Genomic DNA, 12,030 nt, shown 5'->3' on the forward strand with positions numbered 1-12,030 from the left:
TTTTTTTTTTTTTTTTTTTTTTTTTTTTGAAACCAGCGCAGATATATAGGCGACTAGTAGACTCTGAAGTCTGTAAAGTCTAGCGGGAGAACGTTAGTGGAAGAGTGACGTAGGCAATGACGTTCGATGAACCATGTATTACGCGAGCAACGAATTAGCGTAGAAGCGCGACATTCGTAACCTCGCCCGTCCCGTGTACGTAGTCAGAGCGAAAAAAAGCTGCGGCTACTTTTTCTTTCCGTTTAACTTACGAGACAGTGTGCGATGCCATTTCGTGACCGTCCGCGTAAAGATTTTGCACCTGGCTATAATCGGTCCACTCGTGCGAAACATAGAAGGTGGCCGTGATCGGACAGCCGTTCGGATTCTTACGCTCATTTTCGAATAGATCGCTGTACAACGGTTTGTTCAGATCGTTCACGGCATCGTCGAACGTCAGCAGAACGATCTGCGGCGTCTGTTCGACTGGGATTCCACCTAAGTACACGACATTACACACATGTATCGTACGTTGCGCGATTTTCATTCGTTGTCCACTTCTAAGAGAGATCGCGAGATATCCTCGTGCATCGGTGGAATTTATCGCGACCGAATCCATGTGACACGCAACGCTTATCAGAAAAACGAAATCTCGTTGGATAAAGAAGCGCGGTTGATCCATTGCTTAATTAGAAACGAAACATAAGCAGAGACACCCGACTCTGGCAGATTCTTCCGGATGATTTATGCGAGGTATGCGGTTGCACAATCCACTCTAGACGCATGTACAGCTAGCTAGGCTGTTTTAATCGCTTACGTATCGCTCGCCTGAGGCCAAATATTATTACCGCGACTCGACGCGTTTCGTTCATGCCACGCGCTTTAATTTAATATATATGGATAGTTCTCTTTTGACATAACGCCTATAAGATGATACCTCGACACTTTCAGCGTCGATATAGATACTTTTGAAACGCGAATGCCTAATTCGGATTCAAATCACGCGGGAGCTTTCGATTTCGAACAGTCTTACGCGCACGTGCGAAATTGCAAGCGGCTAGGCGGATCTGTTTCACTTTCGAGCGGCCCATGGAACGGTTATGTGTAACGTTAGAACCGGAGAAAGTCACGGTGGCTGCTAAACCGATCGGCTAAACTTAACATTCATGGCGTACGGACGCTTGCGTCATTGGCTACTGGCTACCCACGTTGTATCGTTCCAACTTCGATGATATCGATTCGACTTTTCCGCGTGTTTAGCTGTGTATGCGAGTCTCCTCGACGCGAACCGCACCGGTCGTTTTCCCCTGCTCCGTATCGAGCGTCGAACGGATAAGGAAATAATTTGCGTGTGCTCGCATACCTGGAATGTCCGCGCCGCCGCAGCTGCAATCAGGAAGCAAGCAGACGTCCTTGCGACACTTTGCCGCTGGTTTGTCGACCTGAGGAGTCGGATAAATCGGCGCTGGCCTCGTCGGTGGATACCTGTAAATGTCGATGAACTCCTGCGCTTTCGATACGATCTCGGTGGACGGTTTCAAGGTTGGTCGCGATCGCCTGAAACGCAGAATTATCGATTTCAGAGAATCAATGGCGAAAAAAGGTCGCGTTCCGTAGTTCGCTGAAACTAGCTATTGTTTCCTTCCGTGCAACGTGATTTCACCATTCTGTCAATGACAACGTTCGTGATCCATCGATCAAAAATTGATTTATCTCTGTTGCCGTTTCTATTCTTTCGTTTTTACTTTTCCCGGTGGCCGATGGTATCCGTTAGAGGCGGATAATCGTTTAGTAACTTTATTAGCGACAGCTGTGCAGCTTACACGCAATTAACTTTCTAACTGCATTAATTCGATACAGTCACGTTCGTTCACCTCGTCGGCAACGAGAAAAGACACTGAGAGGCGACGCGACGCTAGTGGATCTCGTGATTTTCGACATCCCGGGTCGGATGCTCGTTTTCGTTGCAACGATCATTCTCGTAATCAACCTTTACGATGTTAACGTTGCGCGAAAGAACCTGATAATTTGTCGACTAATCGGAACTAGAGCTAGTTTCTCGAATACGCAAAAGAGCGAAATATCGTGCGAAGAATCTTGACTTACGGTGGTGCCGTGCCACGGTGGACCTGCTGTGGGCGACCTCGGCTGGAAGAAAAACACAGAAAAGGATTGAAGAAAACGGAGGCGTGATAGAAATCGAGGTAAAACGCGAGGAGGAGTCGCACGCGAGAAAGAGAGAGAGAGAGAGAGGCAAAGGAAAAGAAAATGAAAAAATCGGTGATGTTTCCGGTGGTGCACAAAAGGAAAATGTTCGACTGCCGGGAGAGAAAGCGAATGCTTCGTTTAGCGGAATACAGAGACCGGCGAAATCGGGTCTTGGTCGATGGAGACGCTGCAAGGCCGTTCTTTCGCCGTGCAGAAATCCAAAGAATCGGTTCAAACAGAAACGGAACGAACATCGAAGATGCTGATCGAAACGCGTCGTAATTCGTTGTTACATTATCGAAAAATTTGGACGTGACTGAACGTGTTACTCTCACGAGAAATAATCCTAAGTATATTACGGTATTCAACGTCTTCGATCTCGCTTACGATAGTTTTACCACCACTTTCACGAACTCTTGGACGCGAGTATATAATGAAAGTGAACATGTACGAGCGTACTTACGCATTGCACTCAATCAGCGTTCACGTTTTATATTTTCGCGCTGAGTAATATCGCGTAATGATCTTCGATCATGGAACGAGTCCCCGCTGAATAAACACCGCTGGGTTTTTATCGAAACCTTTACGAAAGGACGGGGGAATCCCGTATGCCTCTCGACATTCGAAGAAAGCGAGAAATAATGTCGCATTCGTCACTATCGATTTGTCGGAATACTATCAAGCTGTGCGCGGCGATCCTTGCGATCTCAGTCCTCTCTGGTTGCATAATTCGGGAAAAAACTAGTCGACGACGACCGATAATGAGTATGTGGATACTCTACCTGGGTGCATTGACTGTGTAAGGCCTGCTGGTAGTTGTCGGAGGCTGCGTGGTCGTTGTTAACGGGATAAACGTGTCTACGATGGCATTTGGAGTCGTCACGTGAACGACAGGGTGGCTGAGCACGTTCGGTCTGTGCACACGCGACGATTAATTAATAAATTGACGAGAAACCGAGCAACGATTCTCCTCGTGATCCCATCGACGCTTTCTGCGGTGAAGGACCGCAGACGGCACTGCTGAGACGGATCGTTTGTCCAATTTTTCTATGTTATTAACCATGACCAATTGTGTAAAGTTTCTCTTTGTTCTTCTGCCTGTCGTTGACTTTACGTCGTTCGAATTAGAATGAGATTTATATAAATGAAATACAAAAATATAGCGATTAAAGCATCCGATAGAACAGGCGAGAAAAAGGAAATTCAGCTTAAAATGGACTTTTAGAAACAGCAAGTCATCCAGACCAGCTGGACGGGTGTCTAGCAGGTTGCGCGCGTTTGTCTGCACCGACTACTATTTTTAACGCTCCTTAAACCGATAACTTGGCGCGTTTACGTAAGCACGATTTTCGCTCGATTTCACGGAATATCAGTCAGCGGTAAGAGTCAGCGAGCGTTGCGCGGATGTGCCGATATCATCTTCAATTCCTAAGAAACGTAATTTAAAAGAATAGCAAAGAGACATCGATGAAAGCTCAAGGCGACGGTAGTTTCTTTCTCGCTTCACGCTCAAGGAGAGAGTTGGAAGGTTTAGCAAACATCGATGAGTATTTTACATAAAACTATCAAAGGTTCCGTCTTAATTAATAAAAGATTTCTCACCTGAACGACTGGTTTTCGGTAATTCGGAACTTGTTCTTGTTAAGCTGAGCCTGGACGTACATCCGGCACATGGCAAACAGAAAAACGACACAATAATGATTCACGATTTGCACCCAATTCGTTTCTAAATGAGCAATTAGACGCTTTCCATTCTACCTGATTCTCGTAGATATCGTAATCCTGCGCCGTAACGTCCTGGTTCAGGTTGTATTTGTCCGCTTCATTCACCGCGACCTTCTTTGGCTTTTGGTATTGTTTCGTGTTTACCTCGCTGATCTTGACACTCGGTTGAACGGGCACTGATTGATTCACGGTATATTGATTGTAATCTAACCGGGAAATACCATCGATTACTTTTATCCAATTCATATTATTCCGGATGGTTTCATCGACGCGTTCGCGATCACGGACGACTTCTAGCATTTCGATTGGATAAACGAGTTACGAGTCGATTTACGTAAACAATTATCTTACCATCATCTTTGTAAATGGACACGTCGTCATCGTAAATGGTATAATAAGGATAACTCTGGTCCGGATCGTTGTAGTACGATTTGGAGATGACCGGGGCAACGGTGGACGCCAAGATCTTGGCGACTCTCGGCGACTCGGAGGATGGTACTTGCGTCCTGTGCCACGTTAAACAGGATTAACATTCTGCAACGTTCTCTTTAGGGGGGTACTTATCAACGGAGAGAGTTATCTTAAACGATCACTGGCAGCTAGAGCCGTTTCGTGAGATAATCGGTGTTGGAAGTTGGAAAAAAGGAACGTCGAATCGACGTTACGTAAAGGCGAAGCAGCCACCGGTAGAATTAAAGGAGCCCACGGCGAAAGAGAAATCGAGTAAAAAGGTCGTAGCGCGCGCCGCGGCAGGGCTGCTCGGTCCGATTTCAAAGCAGATTTTACGTACCTGTAATGGGCTTCCGTTTGGGCACGCGTGCTCACCAGACTCTCCTTTTCCCTTTCCTGCGGGACATTAATTGAGAAATTAATTCCCGCCTCGCTTGTTTTTTATTTCTCGTCGAATTTATCTTGCTTTCAACCACGCTAATTGATTTGGCGCCCGCGTGGCAACGATTGCGCGAAGAACTCATTTCTTACGAAAGTTATTTCCTACGCAACGCGTACGAATAGATTCAGAGCTCGAAAATAGCAGAGAAATTTATATTGTACGAACACGAGTCTTCTGTGTCCCCGTTTTTACGCTATGTAGACTTTCTTGTTTGGCCGATCGAGTCGGGCAGTTCCAATCGACCGGCCTACGTTTATCTCTGATTGATTTACAGTTATCTTGCCAAACGTTCCAGACAAATGGCAAACCGATACTTAATCATGCTATTTCTGAAGTAGAAGAAAGCGAGGGATTACTCAATTTATTGTAGCTTCGTTAGAACACTTAAAAAAACCAATATACAGGGTGGTTGGTAACTGGTGGTACAAGCGGAAAGGGGGTGATTCTACGCGAAAAAAGAAGTCGAAAATATAGAATACAAACTTAAAAATTTGAAAATTTAAAAATTTAGAAATTTAAAAATTTAAAAATTTAAAAATTTAAAAATTTGAAAATTTGAAAATTTAAAAATTTAAAAATTTAAAAATTTAAAAATTTAAAAATTTGAAAATTTGAAAATTTGAAAATTTGAAAATTTGAAAATTTAAAAATTTGAAAATTTGAAAATTTAAAAATTTGAAACATTTTTTTTTAATTTTTTTTTTTAATCTTTCCATCGATATATATACATATATACTATAGCGACTAAAGGAACTCACCGAAATCACGTTTCTTCGGAGACCATCTCTATCCCGCTGAACTTGGCCAATCGTCGAGGGTTGTCCTCTGTAGACTCGTTGTTGCCTATCGCTCTCTACTTCCGACGCTGGCTCGTACTCGTCCTCGTGATAGTTCCTGGCCTGTTGCCTCTGTCGAATCTGCTTTTCGGTGATTTGGGGTACGGGAGACGGCGTTGTCGTGATAGGAATCGGTTGTCTCTGAACGGGACGCTGTTGCTGTTCACGTCTGTGTTGTTGCTGCTGTTCTCGGATCTGTTGCTGTTCTCGGATCTGCTGCTGTTCTCGGATCTGTTGCTGTTCTCGGATCTGCTGCTGTTCTCGGATCTGCTGTTGTTCTCGGATTTGCTGTTGTTCTCGGATTTGCTGCTGCGGCCGTTGTTGCTCCTGAAGGGTCTCGATCTTTGCCGATCTGCGCGATTCAAGAGAAACGATTGCGTCACGGTTAATTGACGGCCTTTAACGATCATTGCGGCCGTTGGATTGGGTGGGTTTTTCTCGACCTCTGAGATTTCGCAAAGTTCCGTGTCGAACACGGCACGCCGGAGGAAATAAAACCAAGTTGACCGTGTTAGCTTAAACGAAAATTCATTGCGATAAAAGAACGGCGCTTTGCGCTCGTAGCCGGACCAATTCGAGCGGATCGATTCGTCGATCGAAACGGATCGATCGTAACGTCCCATCGGCCGGGCGTGCCGATCGAACCAGTTTCGATACCAAAACGCGTTGCCAGGAATGGCAAGGACGTTGATCAGACACGGCGAGATGAAAAGAAGTGGGGCACAGGTTGGGAAATCGCTTCTTTCCCCGATTACTCGTGCACAATACGTTAATGAGCGACCGGCGACCGCTTGTTGCCTAACTTTTGCTCGCACAAGGGAAGTCGTACCCGGTTCCGAGGTGTAGTGCTCTCCGCGAGAAACAGCCGGAGAGAGTGGGAGTTCATTGTAGGCTAGCGCTCGGTTATACAACAAATTCACTGGGTTTCCGCTTAATCCTTTCGGCAACGAGTTTCAATGGACGGGAGAATTAACGCGTAGCCGTTTTGACGGTTCTTTTGATCGAGATCCAAAGAATTCTAGAAGAATAAAGTAGCGTAGTATTGTAAAAGTGGAGGGAAAGCAAAGATAATAGGATGTCTCATACGTGGCAACCGGTCTGACAAAGCATGGCAGACCTGAATTGTAATTTTAGCGATAAATAGGGAAGCAGAGGAAATCGTAATCGGATTAATCGCGTTCGATCGACGTTTATTGTTCGATTCTTGACGTCATTGCTTCTATTTTCTCAAGGTACTGTTTTCTCGCATGCAGTCAGATCGCTGATCAACTCGTAATTCCGCAACAGTTTCGACAACTGGAAAAATACGACCGGATCGTTTCGACGATACGTTTCTGTGTCGATCGCTACGCCCTTCCCATTTCGTTTCCTCGTCCTTCGAACTCTCACTCCGTGCGGCTTTTCCTCTTTCCACATCAACAGCGAACACGAGTGAAGTTCTTTGGCAATCACCGTCAAAGCTGAATCGTCGCGCAATCGACGGACGTCCGGTATTATAGATCGATCGAGAGAGGATTTTGTTTTCCAAAGACCGTTCAAACAGATCGGCCTGGTCGCAGCCTGTTCTTGACTAATCGTTCGCATCGAATAGCAAAGGGAATAGCAAAGACAATCGAACAGTCGAAAACTGATAAATAAATTGGTATGGTAACCCACGTGTGTAATAGTTACAAGCGACACGTAATAGCGTTGAAAGCTCACCTTTCCAATAACGGATCTTCTTCGGCTTCCTTACTGGGAGATCCGCCTTCGGGGCAACCTACGTTACGTGGCCAATCGCATGTCTGCAACTCGTGACTGTAAAAAGAAAGCAACACAAGTTTCTTCAATATCGATTGTTGTATTTCGCTAATCGTTTTATGATCAACGTTTTGGCAAACAATAGCAGGATTGGTATAGCTATGATTAACTGTGTTAGAATAGCACGAAACCTTCTTTACAAAATTTTCATCTCGTAGAAATATTCGAGGGTCGTTTTACGTTATAGGTTTCAGGTAAATTAACCACTATCCTTAATGAGGCATGACGTTCACATCGAGCTCGGTTTACTTTAGGTTAAGCAAGTTTTGTGACAGATTTACTACTCCTGACAATATACCTTTATACTCTTGACAATATACCAATATACAATTCCAGGTAGTACCTTTCGAGGGTTCAAGTAAATTACTCAGTATTATCCTTAACGATCCAGGCAGAAGTTCGGTAATTCCTGCGGTAATTTGTTAACTTTTATACTATTCGCTCACTATAAAGCATCATTTTGACGTACGACGTGACTTTTTCCATCAAACATGGTGATTCGACGGGGAAACAAGTTTCTTCGATTACCGACTCTACATCACGCGAACCATCTCGCGTAAACAAAATTCTTTTATTCGATATCGAGATGTTTGTTAAAAGTATATGAAACGTAGCCGCCAACAGGCGATTTTAGATGGTTGAAATCTTAGTTCGAACAACAGAGTATAGCGCATTTATTGTTATCGAAAATGTTTAATTTCACGAGTAGCGCAGCTTGTTGGTGGACGTTCTGAGGCTTGAGAAGCATTCTGTTCAGGTCTGGAAACGGACAAGAAATAGAAATCTCCACGGAATCTTGTAATACACGAGTCCTGGGAATACGGGAGAGTATATCCATTAGACTTGTCTATATCTGGACGACAATACCGCATTTCGCTTTTGATCCGACTCCTCGTATTATTCGCTCGAGTTTCAATTTACCGCGCTACCAATTTCTACCCGTATTAGTTGATCGTGTACGAGAATCGTTTCCACGTTTTTGCTCGCAATCCGTTTGTTCAGCCGTTTGCACGTGTCCTCTCGATCAATTATCAGCTGATTCGAAGAAACGTTCCGCGGCTGTATTTTACAATGAGAAAAAATGTTGGCTCGACAGTAGGACAAGAATTATATATTATAACCCTTCTAATCATTTAATTAAATTGAGTTATAGTTAAGTTTAGTTAATCAAGCTAAAAACTGGGATTATATATCCTGTTGTAGAAACAATATAATTAATTTAATTAATAATAATAATTAAACGTAAAATCATTATAGTAATATCTCCTGTTAGAACAACTAAAGATAAAATTAATGAAATTGCTGTAATTAAATAAGTTTCTTTTTCTGTAAAGTTCGATGCATTAGGATAACTTTCGAGGATTATACTTGCCTGTACATTAATCCCCCTGTGCAGGATTCGAGCAAAGCACCGCCAAACACGCAAACATAGTATTGCGTACAGTCACGAGGATGAGGGTAATATCCAAATTCCTCGGGACACTCGAATTCCAATACCGCTTCGTTTCTACTCGCTCTGGCGCTTCTAGGAATGGGGTTTCGTTGACATTCTGAAAGCAGAATAGGATACGATTAAGTTGAGACACGTTCGATATCCGCCTCCGCAGCAGAAGTGGTTTAACGAAAAAATTCAGAACGATAAAAGATACTGTCCACGGGGATCCGATACAGTTTGAATTATAGTAGTGTATGTTCCCGTATCTCGATGTGGATCGGTTGAGGTATTGGAACGTGAGCGGTAGACGAGATGGTGGATTGCGTAACGCGGATTGTAAGTAACCGGATTTTTTGGTCGACCTTGCGCGTACGCACATTCGAGAAATTCGAGCAACCAATGTTTGCAGATTCGGATGCACCACAACAACGACTAGGGAAGGGAAAGGGGCAACTGAAATCGAACACTTGGCGCCAAATTTTTCGTAATCAATACGATGTGGTCGCTATGGTGCAAATTTGCGAACGATATTTCATCAGGAGTACAAGAGAGACACGAAGCGAACGAGATGCGTTGCGTTTGGCAGCGATTGCGGTGCCACTTTGTTACCAGCTAAATAACATGCTATCGTTGAATATAGTTTCTACGTTCTACCATTGTTTCGTCTGCTGGCGGATTCGATTATCCCACTAAAGCTTTCTGGCACAACTTCATCGTGAGACCGCGCCACCGCTGGAAAGACGAATTGATTTGTTAGAAACGTGACTTACGCCATTCCTTGTTGTACTTTCGTCGTGAGAATACGTGCCTGTACAGTAACGCCTAGGCCGGCTGCTTGTATGTAAATCCTTTTTCACGTCGTTACCACTTCTATAACGGTGTTACCGGAGTTGCGACTAAACTGTCAAAATCTATGAGCCAATGCTTCCGTTAGATATCCTCGTTCACCACTTAAGACAGAGTAGCACGAGTGTGTCAAATTTGACAAAAGTTAGGAAAAACGAGAAAGTGGTAAATACATACGAACGAAACGAACTATACGAGTCGAAAGTTGGCGTTCGCTTCTATTTTCCAACTTTTCCCCAATTGCCGATCGAAAGCGATAGCAACCACGTGCATCGAAAGCATTTCTGGGTCAACGTTTTTGCGCTCAGCGGAGCTACGAGGCGCGGTGAAACCGTGGAACGCCGAACTCCCGGTGTGTTTCTTTACCTTCCCATGTGCGGCGAAGGAATAACAGAGCGATTACATAATTGTCATTAGGCTGCGCGCATCTGACGCGCGGGATACCGGTAATGAATTTTTGTTGATGCGAAGGACGAGAAGAGACACCCGTTACCGGTAGAATTAAGCAACTGTAATTGGAGACGCGGGTTGTATCGGAGTCGCTGCGAAGGTAAGCCTCGCGTAATAACTCGTAGACGCGATCGATCACCGAGAACGCGTTTAATTAGATCAAGACCGGTTTATCGAGGCAGCGGTCGGAAATTCAATTCTTTCGCAAGTTTAACACGCCCTTATTGTTCAACGAGACGGAGAACATTTTTCTGTACGATAACACCGAGGAACAAAAAGCACGAGAAACAAGAACCGTTTGGCCAACCTTCGCCTTCCAGTTTCGCGGCGTTCCATCCAAATGCTTTCAGTTTTGCAAGTAAAATATGAAGTCATGCGGCAAGGGTTCGACGTACGTTGGAAATTTTCTTCGTCCGACAGTGTAAAAACGAACGGCCTGGTTTGTAACCGCGAGGGTACTTTCTATTAGCGACCTAACGTGGTTCGTAACGGTCGCTGTTCGTAACATGCGTGGACACATCACGGATATCAGTCGTTAATTGAAATTACACGGAATTGTGGAAACTGGTGCGCCGCGAAGCGCGATTAACGTGGCAGCCCTTGGCAAACAAACAAGAAAATATGATTATAGATGCAATCGTTCCCACCCAAGCGACTTTTACTTTTATACCTTGTTAATAGACCGACCTCGCTAAATCGCGGCACACATGAATCACACTTTCGTTTCGTAATACGAAAAGCTGCGTAAATCCTATTAAACTACCTATAATACCATCTATAATCATCGTGGTCAATTACCATCGCGTGGTCATCGTGAACAAACTATCTGCTGGAATTGTTTATCGAACGTGGCGACGATTACGAGGGCAACGCGCGTCCTCGTGGATGTACTTCGAGCAAGGAGACGCAGCTTGGCGCTCTTCCCGGTGTCATTGAAAGTATCAACTAGTCGCGACGAAGGTCACCAGGAAAAATCGAAATGGAGGAAAGTGAGCTCTCTGGACTGCGTGACGGGATCGACCTTGAAGAGAATATAGTTCAGAAGATACGACAAAACGAGCATTCGGACGAATATCCTGGTACCGTTCTCTCGACCTTCCGGTAGACCGACGTCGACCTTGCCGCAATGGTAAGGCAGCTAATCCTTAAATATTTCTCGACTCTTTCGACCACGAATTCCTACGATTCTCCTTTTGGAACACGATCGCTTTACGACTTTCCTTTTCGGAGGAATGATATACGATACCGATAACCCATCTCGTCGTTGTTGTAAGGAATGCGACGTTGCAGTACTTACTGCGGTATCGTATCGAGTCGCAATTCAATTTCCTCCGCAGCGGCGCGATCTTTTCTCCTGGCGTGAAATCGATTTCGCGTGAGGAATCCTCTTTCCTTAAGAGGGATAATAAGATTTCTTACGGATCTCGTACGATTCTGACATTTGCCTGGCGTTCGTATAAAATGTAATGCGATCGAGCGTCAGGGCCGATGACGAGAGGTGTTTCAGACGTTCTAGAAAGGCGAATAATATACTGATCCCGCATGAATGTTCGCGCACTTTGGCCGCGATGGAGTAAATGTCAAATGAAACGCGGTCCCACCTTCGACGCGCGTTCCAATTTTTCGTCACTCGTGTACGCGTACATTCTCTGACCGTGCTCCTTGGCATTCTTTTAGTCGTTTGACCTTCGTTGTTAATATGTCTCCGTGTATTTTATTTTTCCAATCAACGCGAGCTACTTGTTATCGTTTGATCGACGCGTTAAGAAGCCTTCGCGGATTCGTAGGAGGGCGCGTGCTCGGCCAGACATTCCTCTTGTTAAAATCTTGATAATGGAGAATAAACGGGGGAGTGGCGG

The 12,030-nt window shown here is 44.6% G+C and overlaps 1 protein-coding gene across 5 annotated transcripts in view; it reads right to left on the reverse strand.

The window, feature by feature from the left end:
• LOC100743444 overlaps positions 1–12,030 on the reverse strand; it is a 43,287-nt gene that overhangs the window by 4,461 nt on the left and 26,796 nt on the right. For 3 of the 5 annotated variants that reach the window (XM_033323151.1, XM_033323154.1, XM_033323150.1), the window contains 10 exons: positions 8,813–8,990; positions 7,342–7,437; positions 5,563–5,992; positions 4,703–4,758; positions 4,264–4,418; positions 3,946–4,118; positions 3,790–3,839; positions 2,970–3,101; positions 2,086–2,127; positions 1,343–1,536 (listed from right to left, as the gene is read on the reverse strand). In XM_033323151.1, the coding sequence (XP_033179042.1) occupies positions 1,343–1,536; positions 2,086–2,127; positions 2,970–3,101; positions 3,790–3,839; positions 3,946–4,118; positions 4,264–4,418; positions 4,703–4,758; positions 5,563–5,992; positions 7,342–7,437; positions 8,813–8,990 (1,506 nt within the window). Of the gene's footprint in view, positions 1–251; positions 478–1,342; positions 1,537–2,085; positions 2,128–2,969; positions 3,102–3,789; positions 3,840–3,945; positions 4,119–4,263; positions 4,419–4,702; positions 4,759–5,562; positions 5,993–7,341; positions 7,438–8,812; positions 8,991–12,030 lie in introns of all 5 variants that reach the window. The other 2 variants (XM_033323152.1, XM_033323153.1) reach the window with 2 other exon arrangements.

Source organism: Bombus impatiens, unplaced genomic scaffold, assembly GCF_000188095.3.
Source record: "Bombus impatiens unplaced genomic scaffold, BIMP_2.2 scf_0815, whole genome shotgun sequence".
Classification (NCBI taxonomy): Eukaryota; Metazoa; Arthropoda; class Insecta; order Hymenoptera; family Apidae; genus Bombus; species Bombus impatiens.